The following is a 20,665-nucleotide window of genomic DNA, read 5'->3' as shown; positions in this document are numbered from 1 at the left end:
CATGTTGACCAGGATGGTCTCGATCTCTTGACCTCGTGATCCACCCGCCTCGGCCTCCCAAAGTGCTGGGATTACAGGCTTGAGCCACCGCGCCCGGCCTATGCGCTTTTAATATACTACCTAATGCAGCCCCCCAACAAGCCTCCGGATGATGACAGAGACCATCACTATTCCTATTTTGTGAATGGAGTTAACTTGGCCCTGCTCCAGGTCTCAAGCTTGACTCCCAAGGTCACACAGCGAGGAAGTATTAAGGTCAATTAGGAGCTCCGTATTCCAATTCCAACCACTAAGCCATACTGCCTCTCATTCGGGGCAAGCCAAACTGAGACCAAGTAAGGGGAGGAAGAGGAGAAAGGCAACAAAAGCAGGTAAGGTAGAAGGGAGAGGAGGGAGTAAGCAGTGGCACTTCCCTCTTAGAACCACACAGTCTTGGGTCTTGATGGCAACATATGCACAGAATTTCAGTAACCAATGGACTATCTACATGATGTGCTAAATCCATAATAGGCAGGGAAAATTAATAGACACACATAAGTATATACATATAAAGGCATATCTCTTTTTTTTTTTTGCTTTGCTGTACTGCACTTTGCAAATACTGTGCTTCTTACAAACAGAAGGTTTGTGACAACCTTGCATGCCACAAGTCTGTTGGCACCATTTTTCCAACAGCCAAATGCTCAGTTTCTGTCTCAGTGTCACATTCTGGAAATCCTCAAAATATGTCAAACTTTTTCATTACTAATGTATCTGCTACGGTCATATGTGATCACTAATCTTTGATATTACTATTGCAATTGTTTTGCAGCACCACAAATCATACCCAATATAAGACAGAAAACTTAACTGAGAAATGTTGTGGGCATTCCAACTGCTCCACTGGCCAGCCGTTCCCTCATCTCTCTCCCTTTCCCTGGGCTTCCCTATTCCCTGAGACACAACAAAATTAAAATCAGGCTAACTAATAACCCTACAATGGCCTCTGAGGGCTCAAGTGAAAGCAAGACTCACAAATCTCTTACTTAAATCAAAAGCTAAGTGAGGAAGGCAAGTAGAAAGCCAAGACAGGCCAAGAGCTAGACCTCTTACACCAATTAGCCAAGTTGTGAATGCAAAGGAAAAGTTCTTGAAAAAAACTGAGAAGTCAATGTCTGGCCTCAATGTTTCAAAGGATGGGCTGACACTCTTTGCAGGGGCCAATGCAGCTGGTGACTTTAAGTTGAAGCCAGTGCTAATTTACCCTTCTAAAAATCTCAGGGCCCTTAAGAATTATGCTAAATCGGCTTTGCCTATGCTCTGTAAATAGAACAATGAAGACTGAATGACAGTACCTGTGTTTACAGCATGGTTTACAGAATGTCTGAACCCCACTGTTGGGACCTATTGTTCAGAAAAGGTTCTGTTCAAAATATTACCGCTGACTATGCACCTAACCACCTATAAGCTGTGATGGAGACGTACACAAAGATTAATGTTATTTTCATGCCTGCTAAAACACCATCTATTCTGTAGTCCATGGGTCAAAAGTAATTTCAACATTCAAGTCTTCTTATTTGATAAATGCATTTCATAAGGCTGTAGGTGTCATAGATAGTGATTCCTCTGATGGATTTATGCAAAGTAAACTGAAAACCTTCTGGAAAGCACTCACCATGCTAGATGCCATCAAGAACATTCATGATTTATGGGAGGAGATTAAAGTATCCACATAAACAGGAGTTTGGAAGAAGCTGATTCCAACCCTCATGGATGACCTGGAGGAGTTCAAGACTTCAGTGGAGGAAGTCAATGCAAAGGTAGGGGAAACAGCAAGAGAATTAGAAGTGGAGCCTGAAGATGTAACTGAATTGCTGCAATCTCACACTCGAACTTGAACAGATGAGGAGCTGCTTCTTATGAATGTGCAAACAAAGTGGTTTCTTGAGATGGAATCTACTCCTGGTGAAGATGCTGTGAACATTGTTGAACTGACAACAAATAATTTATAATTTTATAGAAACTTAGATGATAAAGCAACAGCACAGTTTGAGAAGATTGACTCCAATTTTGAAAGAAGTTCTACAGTGGTCAAATGCTATGAAACAGCACTGTATGCTACAGAGAAATCTTTCATCAAAGGATCAGTCAATTCATGCAGCAAACTTCATTACTGTCTTAAAGTGCCACAGCCACCCCAGCTTTCAGCAATGACTCATACTGAGGCAAGACCTTCCACTAGCAAAAAAGATGATGACTCACTCAAGGCTCACATGAGCATTCAATTTTTTAGTAATAAAATATCTTCATTACAGTATACACGTGTCTTTTTAGATACAATGCTATTATTGCACATTTAATAGTCCACAACATAGTACAAACATGACTTTTACATGTACTGGCAAATCAAAACATTTGTGCGACTCACTTAATTGAGCTATTTTCTGCAACTGAACCCTCCATATCTGAGGTATGCTTCAAATACAGCCCTGATGTATTTTTCCATAAGTAGCAAAACAACCAATTGTATCACACCAACAAATTATGTAATATTTTCTCTCCACTAAGAAAGCAGGAAACCATTAGAAAAACATGCACTTAGAGAAAGATAAGACCATAGTTCCTCCTTTATGTATAAATCACTGTACTTAACTAACACATCAGGGAGCTTTTAAAAACATGGCCCTGATGGGCAGTTGTTAGATAAATTATTTTCCATGTTTCTGTGTACTTTAAAAATTTTGTAATTAAAAAAAAATTTAGTGGAAAAAAACACCCAAGTGTTCCAAAGTGTTTAAATCTTTTTTAAAAGGCATTCTATGTAATCACTGATGCTGCAACAATTTTGCAAATTTCCAGCTCTTGCAAAAAAAAATATATATATGTGTGTGTGTATATATACATATATATATATATATATATATATATACCTCAAACATTCAACTAAAGAAAAACTGGATGTAAAAACTGCATATGCAGCAAGCAATCTTTGACTGTATGTACATTCTTCAAATCCGAGCTGTCCCAATGTTTAGAGGGTTCCTGCCTTGAGAGTTTTCTCTAAATTGTTAAGCATTGTCATTGGCCTTTAAATTTCCACATAAAGGTCATAAATATTGCCCAGGATTGAGTTCCTTCTGGATTAGTTTCTCAAACTGTGGGCTACTCCATCAGCATAACCTGGGATGCTTATTAAAAACCCCACAGATTCTAATTCAATTTGTTGAATTTAACAACTTTTAACATTTTAACAAACCCTTCCAGTGGTCCCACTGGACGTTCAAGTGTAAGAAACACCAATCTAGAATCTCTTTAAAAAAAGGCCCAGTAAAAATGGCCGGCAGCATCACCAAAATTACCTGTGGCTCCTAACACCCCCTGGAGCAGCCAGAGCTGCTGCATTAGAAAAGCAACCAAATTAGATCCACAGTCACAGACTATGTGGAAGAGGCCCAGTCAAAGCCCTGCCTATCCATCCTTGGGTCAGTTGATAGAGTTCCCAGGTGCCCCAGGAATGAGCCAACTCTGAATAGCCCATCTCTCCAGCCTATGTGCAAGGCATTCATGGGCTTTCAACACAAGTTGAAATGTACTCCCACCACAAAAAACAAAAACAAAAAAAATGTGTTGAAGTCCTAACCCCAAGTACCTCAGCATGTGGCCACCTTTGGACATAGGTTCTTTACAGAGGTCATCAAGTTAAAAAGAGATCATTAGGGAGGCCCTAATCCAATAGGATTGATGTCCTTATAAAAAGGGGAAATTTGGACACAGAGACAGACACACACATAAGAGAAAGTATAAAGACACAGGGAAGAGACGGCCATCTATAGGACAAGGAGAAAGGCCTGGAACAGTCTTCAGAAGGAAGCAATCCCATCAACACCTTGACATTGGACTTCTGGACCGCAGAACTGTGAGACAATACCTTTCTATTGTTCTAAGTCCCCCAGCTTGTGGAACGTGTTAGAGAAGCCTGGGAAAACTCATATAGCTTGGAAAATCACGATGTGAAGTCAGGCAGTGGAAGCCAATCCAGATGACTGGGGGCTGTCAGGACAGTTTTCAGACCAAGGCCTCAAGAGAGAATGTCATAGCACTGGATGTCCAGGAAGCCCAGGGCAGTAGGAAGGGCCACAAGACCTGCAGTAGCAGCTGAGTGCTGCCGCACTGTTTGGAAAAGGCGTAATAAATCATGCTTGCCTCAGTGAACCCCACAGGGTGTGAAGATCAAGAAAATGGTCTCTGTAAGCCCCATAGCACCACACACGTTACCCCTATCCCGTCACCTGCTCCTCTCTGCTGGACCTGATGTAGGTCCGTATTCAAAGGGTGGTGACATAGCCCTTGCACTCCGAGTTGCCCCTGTTCATTGCTGGGAAGGACTGGAAAGCAACATCTGCATTTTAGGAAAATTTAATTTGAGCTCTCGCACATGTTTGAGTATGTCTGAAATATCCAAGACAACAAATAACAGGGTCACAAACAGCAAAACCCTGTGGTCGTCAAAGGTTCTTTCAACAAGTCAGGCTTCCTAAGAGCCAAGGGTTCACTGGGCAGCAAAAACTTCGATAAAGCAGAGCAGGCAGGGGGCGGGCAGCGTGCTCAGCTGGCCCATGGGCTGGAGGAGGGCTTCACCTTGAAGGTTTAAGTACCATCACAAGGTAGAATTTACGGTTCCCAAATGTTGATTTTAACTAGTCTTGAGAACACATATTTGACCCAGTGTGAACTTGACCTCTGGGTTCCTCTCCCTTCGCCGAGGCTGTCTGTGCCACATGACAAGATTTTCCAGCCGACCCTTCCACATGGGGCCCGGGGTGGCCCTCCCAGCAGTTGCCATGGTAAACCTCCCTGCAGATCTATTGGCAAAGCAGCCGTCAATGGCCATAGCAGGCATACAAAAAAAATGTATAAGCACTCTGGGCTCGACTCCTAAGTTTGGCAAGCATGATGCCAAGCCAAAAGGGATGGGGGACAGCCTGAGAGAGTCCTCTAGGTCACCTGAACACCAGCCACATCACAGCCTCCTGGATGATGCCATCCACTGATGTCTCCTTCGCATATAATTTAAGGAAAATTTCTAGAGTTGAGTTTTTTCCCCCAAAGTAGCATGGGCTGAATGCCAATGGAAAAGCCATGGAATATCGATTTTCTGTTTCTTTTTAAGGAGAGAACAAGTCATTTGATGTGCCATGAGTTAAGTGAGTAAAAACAGACCTGCACTCCCTACAGCTGGCTGTGTTTCTCCTCTATTCATAGAACCTGGCACATGGTAAAAGCTAAACAGTAAATGAAAGAACCATCCATGCATGTATGAAGGGCCCACCATGTGCCAGGCACCCGCTGTGGATTCGATCTGCCATCTTTCTCTTCCCTCTACCCCATAACCCTGCCAGCCCAGCCTCACTCTCCTCTCTTTCATTCTTTTGTATTACCTATTCCCATGTCCAATCTTCTCATTAAAGCTGAGCCTACCAGCAACATCTCTGGCCTGCACTTACCCTGAGAGGTGGGCAGAAAGATTGGAAGAACCAATGCAGGGCAAGAGAGAAAGTTCAGTTTGGATGCAGCAAAAAACAAACAAACAAAAAAAAACTACAAAAATGATGGGAGGCAAAAGCATAACACATCAGAGGCTTAATGCCCCACTTGGAAGACAAAGTCCCTAAGCCACAAAACCCTCCTGGAAACACAAATTCCTTGGAAAGAGCACAAATGTGGTCGATCTCTTTTGTCCAAAACAGGTAATGCTATCAACAGTCATCCAATATTAACTAAAATGACACATCCCACACTATGATTTCAACTCCTAGAGATCCACACACAAAGAGTGTTTGGAAAAGCAACATTAACACGCACCCAGGCATCTCCACAGAGTGACTGGGCAGCTAGACCCTGGAGGGCCACTTTGGTGAACATGCATGCCCACTCTTTGCCCCCGTGTGGGGCTGCCACTTACTCGTTCACGTCTCTCTGATTTGCAATTTAAGGTTCACTAAATCTGTAGTCTTCAGAAGCATTTGCTCATGGCTCATTTAAATGAGGTTTCAATCAACTAAAAACAAGCCAGGGTTGCTCAAAGGGATACCTTATTTTCTTCACTGGATAAGGCAAATACTGAACAACATGAACACCTCCAATCTCTTACACAGAAATGTTTTTTTTGCATCAACTGGACGAGAGCTATATAAATCAAATTCTTCATTATCTTCAAAATATAATGACAATTAGAAGACATCCTGGTTATACATTTAAATGTATGTATACATTTTATGATGACTAATATAAGGGGGAGCTTGATGTGAACATATCACTGGTTTTTGTATTCTTATGTGTACTAAACCATACCCAAGTGTCACTGTTCAATCTCAACATAATAAGGAAGTGAGAGAAGAAGGAGACCACAAAGAGAAAGAGGAAAACCAAGTCATCGATAAAGGAGACAGGATTTACTAGACTTGATCCAATACTAATCTCTAATATTAGCCTTTCTGGTTTCATCAAGGCTTTCATACCCATTCTCTTTCATCTTAATACCTGCAACCATCCTACAAAGAAGGCAAGGTTTTAGCACAGTCATTTCTGAACCAGAAAACAGAGGTCCAGACAAGTCAAGTGAACTCCCTAAGGCCACACAGCTAGTAAGGGTTTTAGCATTTGAATTCAGGTCTTCTGACCCCAAAGCCAGGAGTCTTTCCCAGCATCACACTACTGAGCCATGGACAGAAGAGGTTTACGGCATCAGTGGGAATCCCAGTGGTCCCATCTGAAGGTACAGGCTCTCTCAGCTCTCTGGATCTCCCAGACACACACAAAGTAAGTCCCCTATTTTAGATATCCATCTGAGAGATACATTATTTTGGATTACACACTGACCTACCCCAGCATGCCTTTTAAAAATACAATTATTTCTGAAGAGAACTGTGAATTAAGTTTCTAGCACTTGTGCCTGAATTCATTTGTTAATCTGGGAAGTACAGGAAGGTTAATCTTCTGAATGCTAAAAACCACAGAAAAGGAAAGTGATGCCGCATTGCGTAGATCCTGGTGTTGTCTGAGGGCTACCTCCTAGAAGACGACAGGAAAACTTAAAACAAATGCTAGAAGCATTGGTTGTAGCTACCGTAAGATTCAACCAATATACCACTTTGCTCTAGAGCTCTGTAAGTAACTTCAACACTCATTTTTCTGACCAGCAGTCTTCTGTGGTCTCTCTCTCTTTCTCTCTCTCTCTCTGGATCACCAGGGGGCAAACCCAGCTCAACCTAGGCACACAAGTCTCTGCCTCTCTTGCCTGGAGAAGCAGGAAGCCATGAGGTGATTCCTCAAGATCTGGAGCATCCTGGGATTTTCTAGAACATCTCTAGATCCCCAGATCTCCAGGCAACCTGAAAATGGGGGCCTATCTTCTTTTCAGAGAGGGCACTCAACTGCATCATTTGCCAAGCAAACTTATTAAAGCCTTAGAGCATTCTCTCTAAGGCATCAAGGAGCATCTGCCCATCTATAAAATCCTGCTCTGAAGTTTTTTCTTTTTTTGAGACAAAGTCTCTCTACATCACCCAGCACAATCTCTGCTCACTGCAATCTCCCCCTCCCAGGTACAAGCGATTCTCTTGCCTCAGACTCGTGAGTAGCTGAAATTACAGGCATGGGCCCCCATGCCTGGCTAATTTTTTTTTTATTTTCTTTTTACGACAGAGTCATTGTTGCCCAGGCTGGAGTGCAGCAGCGCAATCTCAGCTCACTGCAACCTTCACCTCCTGGTGTCAAGTGGTTCTCCTGCCTCAGTCTCCCCAGTAGCTGGGATTACAGGCGCACGCCGCCACACCCAAATAATTTTTTAGTAATTTTAGTTGAGATGGGGTTTCGCCATGTTGCCCAGGCTGGTCTCAAACTCCTGGCCTCAAGTGATCCACCCACCTTGGCCTCCCAAAGTGCTGGGATTAGAGGCGTGAGCCACCATGCCCAATCTACTGGCTAATTTTTTAGCGGAGACAGGGTTTCACCATGTTGGCCAGGCTGGTCTCCAACTCCTGACCTCAAGTGATCTGCCTGCCTTGGCCTCCCAAAGTGCTGGGATTACAGGCATGAGCCACCGTGCCCAGCCCTATTCTGTATTTTTAACCTTTACACAGCAATAACCCATTGTAATGGTGCTGTGACAGATGAGTTATCTCCATGTTACAGGCAAACAATATCATAGCAGGTTTTGGACAAGAATGAGTTACTGTGGGGACGGACGGGCATGTCATTTGGCCTGAGCAATGCTAAATTCTAAATAAATGCTAATACATTTCTGACAAGTATAACTTAAAAAGTTAAAAAATGAAAAATTACAATTTAATCTAAAATGCCTAGAACCCTGAGCATTTCTGATCTAATGGTTTCAGTTCAATAGTCAGAAGGTTGCTCATGTCTGCCATTACTCCTTAATCGGAAGACATCATAAAACATGTGGACATTCCCTTTTACAAAAATAAGGCCATTATGCCAAAGTCCTTCTGTTTCCTTCAGGATTGAAGACGTTTTTCAACAAACAAGGTCACTCAATTGACTGTATCTGAAATTTTTTTAATTCATCCACCTGTATTTAAAATCCAAGCAGCAGAAATTTCGAACAATTCCAGTCCACATGGGAATGCCTCAATCTCCATGCAAAAAACAACTAAGAATGCTTCACTTTTTCTGAGGGGGAAGTAAGACTCCTTTATTTCCAATGAACACCCGATACCATCAATTTGTCAAGAAGAGCCTCAAAATACATTTTAACTTGATCCTTACCTTCACAATGCACAGGAGAAAAAAATCTCCAGTGTTCTCAAATCTATATGCATCATTAATACATTTTTCTAAAACACTTCTGGGCATGCATATGAACTGAAGAAGCACTGCAGAGAACCCCACCCATCAGTTCTGAAGAGCATAGAGAATCGCATTCTAGAAAACCATCAGGCCTCAAGGATGAAGGGTTCTGATTTCAGAAACTATTGATGTTTTACTCTACAATAGGGCCCTCTACTCCCCAATCCCCTCCTGCCACCACCATAAAGAATGTCTTTAATTTGTTGGTACCATGTTTAAATTAATTATATTGGTTCTGCCATATGGCATATTCTTAAATGGAAATTTTTTTCCTAGCTCCTGATTCACAGATGTGCCAGAGTAATGCATATCTCCACTGAGTTCAGAGAAATCTTGGCTGCATAGCACGGTTCTGTGCAATGCATTGCCGCTGGCATTGACACTAACACTACCCTGACCCAGCCCTTCCTAGGTGGTAATGAAGCCTGCAGGAAAAGGATGGATTGTACTTCAGCTTCCCCAGAGCCCTTTCAAGTGGCCCTTGTGAGATGCCCCCATGTGGACAGCCCCACTTTGTCTACTGTGCAGGGCCACTGTGAACTTGGCAACTTACGTTTGGTGCACCTCTGGGAGCCAGGGGCCTTACTCCAGCCGTGACAGCACCGCTCTCCACAAACATTGACCCTGAAACAAAGCAAGACCGCTGAGTCCAGCAGCAGAAAGACTCCCTTCCCAAGAACCCAAGCTTCCAGCAGGTTCCAGAAAGGCCAGCCTCCAGCTTCTGCATCCTTCTGGACGAGAGAGAGTCCTAACAGGTACGCTGGATGCCCAACCCAAAGCTGCCCAAGCAGAGTGGCAAGGCCCATATATCCGGGAATGGTGAGGGAACCAAAAATCCTACGTAACCTAGGGCTATACAGGAGGGGAGAACCAGGGCCAAACAAATGGTTTTCTTACCCCCACATCACAGTAGAGTCAAATTTATTTTTCTATTATCTGGGCCAACATTTTAAACTGAAAATCAGTTTCAGAGAGAAGTGTCCAAAAAGGAGTGAGGTCACATGGCCTGGAATCACCCCTGAAGAAAACATGCCAAATAAGCAAAACAAGTTTTCCCTACACCCCAACCTGAGATGAACTGGGGGAAAGAGGGGACCCACAAAGGGAAGAGGCTAGGAACACCCAATAACAGAAACAGTCCAACCAAAACTTGTATCAATACCAAGACACTGCGCTCCAGGAAAGCAGACCCCACAGGTGCAGGGAAGCCCAAGCCCACTATTTATCTGATGCTGAAAATGAAAATTTCCAGGCCACAGAACAGGGGCTGGATCTTTACGGCTAGCCCTGCCTCGAAACATTTTTTTCATTAGCTAGACCAAAATTAAAACTCAGTTGCAAAGAATTTAATTGATGCTGAGGGATTTAACTGTAGTGACCTCATGTTTACGCCCATCTTCTAGGAACAGTTGGGTTTGCACGAGGAGGTTACGCCCCAGGCAGAAATGCCTTTTGTGTTTACCCGCAGCTCGGTAACAATGCACTGGGAGTTCAGCGTTTGCAACAGTTCCTGGACTTCCCCGCACTCTGCTCTTCCCGCGGCGCTCAGCGAAGGCGGAGGCTGGCAGGAGAAAGCCGACCCACCGCGCGCGACCGCCCTGGCCACTGCGGGGCTCCAAGTGGCCCTGACCCCGCGGGTCCCTCCGCCCGCAGCGCGCGCGAGGCAGGCGGGCGGGCGAGCGGAAGGGGGTGTGGGCTTACCCCTGCAGCTGCTGCTTCTGGTGAACCTGCAGCCTGGAGCCCCCGCCGCTCTGGGTCTCCAGCGGCACCTTGGAGCGCAAGACTTCCCTGTCTTGTCTGGCGAACGGGGCGGCCGCCGGGTGGCCGCCGGGGTTGGGGTGGAACTGCCCGCCGGGGGGCCCGGGACGCGCCGGCTCCGGCGGCGGTGGCGGCGGTGGTCGGAGCCCCTGCAGGGCCGCGCCGCCGGGCTTGCTTGTGCGCCGGGTCCGCTCCGAGGGGACCCTGAGGGAGGCGCGGCTGGGGGCGCCGGCGGACGCCGAGCTGCGGCTGTACCTGGCGTTGAGCGCGACGTTGAAGGTCCGCGGACTCGGGGGCCCGCTCAGGGGCAAGGCGCCTGCCGCCAGGCCGGGGCCCGGGCGCACCACGTAGGTGATCCTCCGCACCCGGCCGTGCGCCGACGACGCGAGCAGCCCTGCCCAGAGCAGGAGCCCCCACCTGAGCCAGGTCCCCGCCATCGCGGGCCCCAGCCGGCGAGACTGGCCGCGCGCGGTCTGGCTCCCTCCCCCGGCCGTGCGGCTCGCCCTTCCCCGCGCGGCTTGCCCTTCCCCGCGCGCTCGGGCTTCCCCGAGAGCAGGCGAGAGCCCGGGAAAGGCGGGAGGAGCCCAAGTCAGTGGCGAGGGAGGAAGCTCCGCGGGCGGCTGAGTGGCCCCAGACCCCGGCTGATTGCGGCGGGGAGCGGGGGGCGGGCGTGGGGGTGGGGAGCGCGGAGCCCGGGGGGCGGGGAGGGGCGAGAGGAGCGGGCCGCGCAAGGTGAGGGTCGGCGCGCCCGGCCGAGGGTGCAGCGCGCGCCGCAGCGGGGCCCGGCGAGGGTGGCCGAGGACGAGCGAGAGAGCGCGCGGGACACTCCGAGGCAGCCCCGGCGGCGAAGTCTTTTAAAAGTTTCTCTCCCGTGGCCCCGGGTGTCAGACCTGAGCAGCCAATCTCCGGCAGACGTGACGTCAGGCGGCAGAACCTAATTGGGGAAGGCGTGCGAGGAGCCCGAGAGCGCGCCGCCACCCTCCACATCCACAGGGGTTGCTCCCGTAGGTCGCCGAGGCGGAGGTCCCCACGCCCCGGTCCCGTGTCCCGGGAGAGGACAAAGGGCTCAGCAAAGTTACTCAACGGTCCTGTCCTTTCCCAAGCCCCATGCGTTTGATACTATTTGGAAGCCCTCGCATTTTCTTATCCGTGTTTGCTGGGATACTTGCTACGGGGTTGAATTCAAATACCAAATCGGGCCCCAGAAAGGGCTGTCGGGGCGCGCTGAGGTCTCCTTCGGAGAGGCTTTAGGTGGCTGTCTGTGGGGCTGTAAAGTCCCAGTGGCTGCTTTTCGGTCTGCAGCCTCTGGTACCCCACTCCTCGCTTGGCAGATATGGGAGTGCAGGGCGGGCAGCAGAGGGCGCCCGCGTGGACGGGGAGAACCGCCCAGGGACAACCGCAGAGACAGCCCTGTCCCTGTGCCTTTAGGTTAGGAGTAGAGTTCAGGATCCCTGACAACCCTACGCCATTATTGTTTTTAATAAAGATGGATCCGTTCACCGGACCTTAATCCGACAGGTCACCCAGCTTGGAGGTGACCTGACCCTTAAGAGAGATGGCAGAATGTTCCAGGGATAGTCCTGGGGGGGTCATAGTCCTCTTTGGAGAAAACCATGAAATAATGATATATTTACTTTCAGCATTTGAATTCAAAACAACGTCACCAGTAGTATGCACGGTTTTGTTATGTGAATACGAAAGTCCATGGTCATAGCAGTCTTTTTTTTTTTTTTTTTAAGTCTTTAACTTAAGAATGAAGTGTGTTTCCAAGGCTTTGGCGGTTCTTGTTCTTATTTACTTGCGGCTTCCCCTTTTGTTTTGTTGCCTGCTTTTGTTGGCTAGTAGACAATTGGTAGCAGGTGACAATGGTTTAAGAAGAATTAATGGAAAAAATCATTTAAGCCTAAGGAAACTTAACCCATTAATTAATTTTTTTTTTTCTGTGCATTGGAGAAAGACCTCCAATATTTGATTTGGCAGCCAGGGCCTCAGTCCAGCTGCCTGAGCACCAGCTGCCTGTGAGAACACAGTTTGGGAGGCACTGTCATGGAATAAATAGCGCTGGACTGGAGGGAAGAGCCCTCAAGTCCAGTCCTAACACTTCCATTGGTCAGCTGAAGGACCATATGGAGCTCACCTCTCCTTCTGAACCTCCACTTCCTCCTCTGTCACAGAAGAATTGGATGAAAAGTCCCTTCCAGCCCTAGCTGTCTATATCTCTAAGAACATCCAGGGTCCCTCTGGACAGGAGCATTCTAGGTCAGCCTCTGAGCCATGCCAAAGTAAACTAGCTGAGAAGATTGAGGAAGGAGATGAGTCACAAGGCTGCCTCCCAGGTTGGTTCGAAGGTAATGACTTACCTCGATTGTTCACAGTCAGTTACAGATCCAACTCCCTGTTCTACTCTTTCCCCTCTTCTTGATATGGTACTTGACTAGTCTTAAGAAAAGTTCAAAAAACAAAAAAAGAAGCTGTCTCTCAGCACGAGGTTCTGTATGAAGGATACAACAGAAGCTAGTAAATATCCACTCTATCTCTGAAGGAGACGCCGAGGCTGTGGAAATACAAAGGATCACAAGGCATAAAGCCTTTGTCTTTAAGAAACTTGCTATCTTGTTAGGGAGAGAAGATATAAATGAAAACTTAAGAAAGATAAACAACTGAATGAAGCAACACTTTAAGATCATGATAGACCTCTCACAAGGGAGGACATGATTTGTATGATGCCTGTATCATAGTACAGCCCACAATTCTTTGTCATCTTACGGAAAATTCACCAACATGTAGGGAAAATCTTTCCTACCTGCAACTCAGATCAGTTCACAGAGCTCTTACCGCTCAGATGGGGATTATTATGTAACAGCAGTTGAAATGGATGGAAGGTAGGAGGAGGGTGAGTAGCATAGCTACAACATTCTGCAGAACCAGGACAGGCGAAAGATGTCATATAGTTAAAAGCTCAGGAAAGAGTAAAGCACAACGTCCCCAGCAAGACCAGCCTCTACCTGTCTTCAGTGGTGGATTGGCTGTTCTGGTGGGTCACTCCCAGGCCCCAGATGGACAGATGGCAAGCATCAGAGCTGCTTTTGGGCAGTAAGTGGCAGCTACCTGTGAATGGTACAGCCTGGACGGGGACTCTGCAGGGCTGGGCTCTACCTGCTGCTTTACTTCTGTATGAGTCTGTTGTTACCCTTCAAATACATACCCAAGACTGGGTAATTTGTAAAGGAAAAAAGTTTAATTGACTCACAGTTTCGCAGGGCTAAGAAGGCCTCAGGAAACTTACAATTATGGCAGAAGGGGAAGCAAACACATTCTTCTTCACATAGCGGCAGCAAGGAGAAGTGCCAAAGCAAAAGAGGGGAAAGCCCCTTTAAAACCATCAGATCTCCTGAGAGCTCACTATCACGAGAACAGCATGAGGGTAACCACCCCCATGATTAGATTACTCCCACCGGGTCCCTCCCACGACAGGTGGGGATTATAGGATTACAGGATGAGATTTGGGTGAGGACACAGCCAAACCATAGCAACGTCCCATGGAAACTTGAGCAAGTTATTTTGCCTCTCTGAACCTCAGTTTCCAGAGGTCCTGGGAATCTGCCTGAGATCCTTGTATTTGGCGGGGGGGAGGGTGGGTGGAAATTACCTTAACCATTTGGCTCTGCAGAAAAAAATGTTTTAACCATTAAAAAATATGTAATGCAATTTTCCTCTCAACCCACAGCAATGCAGGGGTGGGCATTTCACACCAATCTTCAACCCAATTACAACTTGCCTTATGACAAATTTGGATATATCACAATGAGATCATCTCTGAAACAAAACCACAGGGGAAAAAAATCTCTAGTGTAAGGCTGGGCACAGTGGCTCATGCCTGTAATCCCAGTACTTAGAGAGGCCAAGGTGAGCAGATCACTTGAGCCCAGGAGTTTGAGAGCAGCCTGGGCAATATGGTGAAACCCCATCTCTACTAAAAATACAAAAATTAGCCGGGCGTGGTGGTGTGTGCCTGTAATCCCAGCTACTCGGGAGGCTAAGGCAGGAGAATTGCTTGAAGCCTGCAGGTGGAGGTTGCAGTGAGCCAAGATTGAGCCATTGGGTGGCACAGCCTGGTGACAGAGCGAGACTCCATCTCAAAAAAATAATAAAAATAAAAATAATTTTTAAAAAATATATAAATCTCTAGCGTGAATGTCAATCCCATCCCTCTACACGTTGGTATACGTGTGTGTACACACAATTTATATGGAAATATACACATGAGCAAACAGCCCCACTCTCCAGCAAAATCGCAGTTTTCCACATAAGTCCCTTGCTATTTACGTAACTAGCAAGATAATCCTTGAAAAACGTGTTATGCACCCCATGTACTATCATCTAAGATGGTCACTTATCCAAAACACCAAACTTACTGTTATTCTGAAAGTGAAAGCCCAGTTTCTGTCAGGCATGGGGATGGTCCTTTGCCAAGTCAAAACCCAGTTTAATGCTATAGATGCTGGACTCAAACCCCCTAGAGTTCAAGGTCCATTTATATTGGCAGTACACAACTTCCTGGTTCAAAAAACAAGTCTTTAAAGATCTCATAAAACTTCTTGGACTTCAGATGGCTTTTACAAAACAATACTCAGATGAGCTAAGTGTAAATGAATCAGAAAACAGGATTATGTTTGCCATAAAAACTCATGAGTTTGAGGATTAGGAGAAGAAAGAGAGACTGGCAAATGCCAAACATTTTAAAGCGCTTTGAGACCATTAGTCAAACTCAAAATGCGGCCAGTTCCCTCATCTTTACACTTTATGAGTTTTGTAATTGAAAATCTTTTCCTACATTTAAGATCAGCTACAAATCAAATTTAGTGGCTGCCTGTGATCAGAAGCGCGTCCACCCATGTTTTCTTTCAGGCAAGGATTTCATGGAGCTCCTTTTAGTCCCCTTTTCGTTTCATCAAGAAATTCTGAGAAAGAAAAAGGGAAAGGAGAAGGAAAAGAAACGAGATGCCAGTAGGCTGTAGATCAAAGGAAGAGAGAGAGAGAAAATAAGAGCAAGAGAGAGACTGAGAGAGAGTAAGAGTGAGAGAGAGACTGAGGTAAAGGAAAGTGAGAGGAGAGGAAACAGGAGAGAGAGGGTGAGAAGGGAAAAGACAGAGGGGGAGGGCCAGAAAGATGGATAGAGGCAAAGAAGGAAGAGGAATGAATAGAGTGAGGGGGAAGGAAGCAGTAAGCAATGAATGAGAAAGGGGGCAGGCAGAGAGGTAGATGGAGAAAATGAAAAAATGAAATCAAAGGAGAGAATTTTAAACAGAACCTATGGCTCCATTTCCTCAGTTGGATTCTGGCAGCCTTTTCTGAACATCAGCTGGCTCTAACTTGAACATCAGTTTGTCTAGATTTGGGCTAGAATTAAATCTGCAACCTTATTAGGTGCTAGCACAGTGTGGCTGGCTGCCCCACACCTCACACAAAGTGGTAGGGACAGGAAGTCCCGTGTTCTCCTATACAAACAATAGGCCAAGAATGGAATCTTGAGCTCGTGACTGCTCAAAAATGAGTACCTTATTCACTCACATAGGCCTGTTTTGTATTTTTAACCATTGCATCAAAAGGTAGGGGTTAGGGGCCGGGCATGGTGGCTCACACCTGTAATCCCAGCACTTTGGGAAGTGGAAGCAGGCAGATCACTTGAGGTCAGGACTTCGAGACCAGCCTGACCAACATGGTGAAACCCCAACTCTAATAAAAATAAAATAAAATAGAAAAATTAGGCCTGGTGTCGTGGTGGGGCGCCTATAGTCCCAGCTACTTGGGAGGCTGAGGCAGGAGAATTGCTTGAACCTGGGAGGCGGACATTGCAGTGAGCTGAGATCTCACCAATGCACTCCAGCCTGGGTGATAGAGCAAGACTCCATCTCAAAGAAAGCAGGGGTGAGGAAGTTTAGAAATGTGTGACCTCCTCCAACCTTCAACTCTGCCTCCATGAGAAAAAAAAAACATGAAGCTTTACAAAAGCAGAATTACAGCAGAGGCTCATGTAATGAAAATGTAAGTGTCCTTCTGCCAAGCTATGTGAGCAAGGTGGAAACAGGTCTGCTTTGAGAAAAAGATGACATAGCCCCTGGAATAGAGCAAAAAGTAGAACTGAGATTTACCCCAGCAGTTCCCTTCCCTTCCCTTTAGTTTTCATATAACAAACATTTATTGAACAACTATAGGGCCCTCAGCTATCTTCCATAGAACCTTACAGCAAATTCAAAACAGATTTCCATTTCAGATGGAGGAGTTAGAATTAATACGTTAGACTGCAACCCAAAGTTGCCCCTAGACCAGCAAGTGCCTTTGTGCTGGCCCTCAGTGCCTGGCCATGGCAATACAGACCCTGTCCACTGGGATCAGAGAGCCTCCGGGAATAAATAGATCCTGAACAAATCATCACATGTGCAGCAGGTGTGAAAAAGGAACTACAGGCTGGGAAACAAGACCCATCAGAGGAAAATGGGTCGGGGCATGGTCTGCCATGCTACGAATTTAGAGGAGCCGATCAACAAAAAAGGAACTCACCACAGACAAATTTTTCCTTTCCCCTCCTCACTTGCCTTACTTATAATCAAGATGAGTATCACACAGTACGGACTGCCAAGGACAGCAGAATGGCTCTCTGCAGCTAGCCAAAATGTGTTAATTAATTTAGCTTTCGCTGAGATTTGTCATGCCCATTTATTCAGAACTTTTGAACGTTAAACAGGAAACTACATGAAAATTAAATAGCTGTCAACACAATTTTATTTACACTTGTCATTCACACCCTCCAAACCTCATTGGGCCACTGGTTGGCCTGCATTCAATGAGGCACGAAGGAAATATGTTTCTGCTCTCAAGGAGTTTGCATCTTGGAAAACACTTTGGATACACAACAAAATGAGATGCACCTCAACAGAAAAATCCATGAAACACTTGCCTCTGGATCACCAAAAGGCCTCCAAATTTTATTTTACTTTGGTATCTCAGTTTTGAACACTTCTTTGACTGGAACTTTTCCAATGACTCATTTCCCTGCTTGAATTTCAGCTCAAAGATGCCCAGACACCTGCCAGGTTGTTTCAGTGCTGGATGGCAATCATGTTCTCTCCATTTGGATACAGCTACTTATAAACTGTGATCCAATTTTAAAGGGAACTCCCTGCTTTGCTTCAACTTCAGTGTCGTTCATGTTGTTAAGTTGCTAAAATTGCTTCTTTTTTTTTTTTGAGATGGAGTTTTGCTGTGTCTCCCAGGCTGGAATGTAGTGGTGGGGTCTCGGTTCATTGCAACCTCCACCTCTCGGGTTCAAGTGATTCTCCTGCCTCAGCCTCCCAAGCAGCTAGGATTACAGGCATGCACCACCATGTCCAGCTAATTTTGGTATTTTTAGTAGAGATGGGGTTCCACCATGTTGGACTGGACTCCAACTCCTAATTTCAGGTGATCCACCCACCTCAGCCTCCCTAAGTGCTGGGATTACAGGCATAAGCCACTGTGCCCAGCCTAACATTGCTTCTTTACTTAAATCTCAGGGAGTTATTAAAATCATTATATCTTTTATCTACATTAGAATTTTCACCGAATTGCAGTAGAACATGATACTGCCTGAGTTTAACACTTGATCCTAATTTTTTTTTCAATAACCTTTCTGCTTGCCATCAAACTGAGGAAGACATTGTATAGTGACTACAGCAACCTAGAAACAAAGAAGAAAACATGGAGAAAAGGTACTATTCCACCTCTGCATATCAACTCCTAGCCTCATCTGCTCTTCTAAGACCCAAGGCCCTTCACAGATTGCCTCCTTCTTACTTTTCAACCTAATCTTGGGCTACATCCCCAAACAAACCTTCTGTTCCAACTACATGTAGCTACCTATTTAGGTTGGTGCAAAACTAATTGCAGTTCTTGCCATTACTTTGCAAAATCGCAATTACTTTTGCACCAACCTAATTTTTTCTTCTTTCTCTTTTGAAGGGAAAAAAAAAGACCCTGATCAGTCACTAGTCTGCAGAAATAGGATACCCAAATTTCTGCCTCCAACCCTCCCTTCCTATCATTCTGAAATTCTCTCACCTCCTCAACTAAGTCTTCCTTCTCCTTCAATTAGAATTCAAGATCCTTTTCATCCATGAAGTCCTTTGAAATGCCCTAAATTTCAGTTTACTCTCTCTTCTGAACTCTTATGATGTATATTATCCATTCTCTTATGACCATTGAACACACAATCCATTCTCTGTAATAGACAGAATACTTCTGGCAGGGGAAGACTGTTTTTCTCCTTGGTCATCATGAGATAAACCAGAATTAAGGCAGGTCTTTGTTAATAATACTTGACGTTTGGTTAGGGACATTCTGACTTGTCTTTAGCTGTTTTCAGGCAGCATTCTGCTGAGCAATGGAGTTTGCTTAAATTTTACCCTAACCTGAATTAAGTTGCTTTAACAGAATCAAGCAGTGGCCTTAGGGGGAGTGAGGAGAGTTTCCTAATCCTAAATTAACGATTTGAAAAGTTCCGTAGAAAGAATCCTATTCTATTTGTATCTGAACACTGTAATATTGATGAAATTATGTCATTAAAATAGTCAGTGCTTTTAAAACATCTCTCTTTTGTTGTCCTCTTAACTTCCCCTGTTCCTGGAGACCAGGACACACTCTGAAAACTGCAGCTAGTAAAAGTCATCATAATATGCATAAACTGAGCAATATGCAGAAGTCTCTCACACTGCCAAAGAAACACCAGCTATACAGGCAAGAACTATCTTTCTAAACAGAGAGGGGAGACTAGTAAAACCAGCCCTGAGTCTGATTTCTCCAGGTTTCCTGGTTTTAAAGCCCAGATTTAAAAAGCTACTGCTGAGATGGATCGAGTTACACCTCCCAGCTGCCCAAGAACCTTACACTTAACCCTTCCCAATCCTCCACCTGGATATTGCATTCCCAATTCACTTACTAGAAAGGGGATCTTCTATCCATATATGTCTCCCTATGTTCTATTCCCTACATACAAGCAACTGGCCAAAGCCCCAGGTGAAGCTTCCTGTGCCCACACCAAGTTTCATGCTTCAGCCTCATCTCCAGAGGCCTGCCTGTGCTGAGGGCAGAGAGAACTTGCATGTCATATCCTCAGTGCCTATCACAGTGTTCAATTCATAGCGAAGGCTCAGTGTTTGTTAAATAAATGATTGTGTACCTTCTGATGCCTAAGTCAGCAATAAGAAATCTGCTATCTTCTTTTTGTTTGTTTATCATGAGCATAAAACTTGCCCAAGATCCTTAAGTTGTCAAGGGTCTGGAGATTGATTAATTGATTAATTTGTTCATTGATTCATTCTTTCATTTGTGCACCGTTCCCTAGCCATTTTTGAGGGCCAGCTGTTTTTTAATGAACCAAAAATGAGGATGAGAAATTACTTAATGGGTATAACATATACTATTCAGGTGATGGCCACACTAAAAACTCAGACTTCACCACTACCCAATATACCCATGTAACAATACTGCAATTTTGCCCCTTAAATTTATACCAATAAAAAACAGGCTGGGCACAGTTCGTGTCTGTAATTCCAGCACTTTGGGATGCCACAGCAGCTGGCTTGCTTGAGCTCAGGAGTTCTAGACCAGCCTGGGACACATGGTGAAACCCCATCTCTACCAAAAACACAAATAATTAGCCAAGTATACTGGGAAGCTAAGGTGATCACCTGATCCTGGGAGGTCGAGGCTGCAGTGGGCTGTGATCACAGGACCACTCCAGCCTGGGTGACAGAATGAGACCCTGTGTCAAAAACAACAACAAAGAATGGGGAAAAGATTTTAGACATTTTTATTTAGGGATCTAATATTCCTGACTAAATCCAAGGATTCTTTCTGAAAGTCAGGGACATTCTCTTTAGAAGGCATGGTATAAAGAGATGGATAAGGCCGGGCGCGGTGGCTCACGCCTGTAATCCCAGCACTTTGGGAGGCCGAGGCGGGTGGATCACGAGGTCAAGAGATCGAGACCATCCTGGTCAACATGGTGAAACCCCATCTCTAC

General features: G+C 45.4%; 1 protein-coding gene and 1 long non-coding RNA gene across 6 annotated transcripts in view; both read right to left on the bottom strand.

Annotated features, from left to right (window-relative positions):
• The window catches only part of LTBP1 (latent transforming growth factor beta binding protein 1), a 463,242-nt gene extending 452,011 nt beyond the window's left edge, over window positions 1–11,231 (bottom strand). For all 5 annotated transcript variants that reach the window (XM_017534853.2, XM_017534855.2, XM_037740749.1 and 2 more), the window contains exons 1-2: window positions 10,549–11,231; window positions 9,401–9,471 (exon numbers count right to left, since the gene is read on the bottom strand). In XM_017534853.2, coding sequence (XP_017390342.1) covers window positions 9,401–9,471; window positions 10,549–11,042 — 565 coding nt within the window. In that variant the 5' untranslated portion in view covers window positions 11,043–11,231. The remainder of the gene's footprint in view (window positions 1–9,400; window positions 9,472–10,548) is intronic.
• Window positions 11,232–12,247: 1,016 nt separating this feature from the next.
• Window positions 12,248–20,665, bottom strand: part of LOC119472183 — an 18,214-nt gene continuing 9,796 nt past the window's right edge. The window contains exon 3 of the long non-coding RNA XR_005201297.1: window positions 12,248–13,159. This is a non-coding gene — a long non-coding RNA (uncharacterized LOC119472183). The remainder of the gene's footprint in view (window positions 13,160–20,665) is intronic.

The sequence above is a fragment of the Cebus imitator genome, unplaced genomic scaffold (genome assembly GCF_001604975.1).
Source record: "Cebus imitator isolate Cc_AM_T3 unplaced genomic scaffold, Cebus_imitator-1.0 Scaffold88, whole genome shotgun sequence".
NCBI lineage: Eukaryota > Metazoa > Chordata > Mammalia > Primates > Cebidae > Cebus > Cebus imitator.
This window is presented reverse-complemented; position numbering and strand designations above follow the sequence as displayed.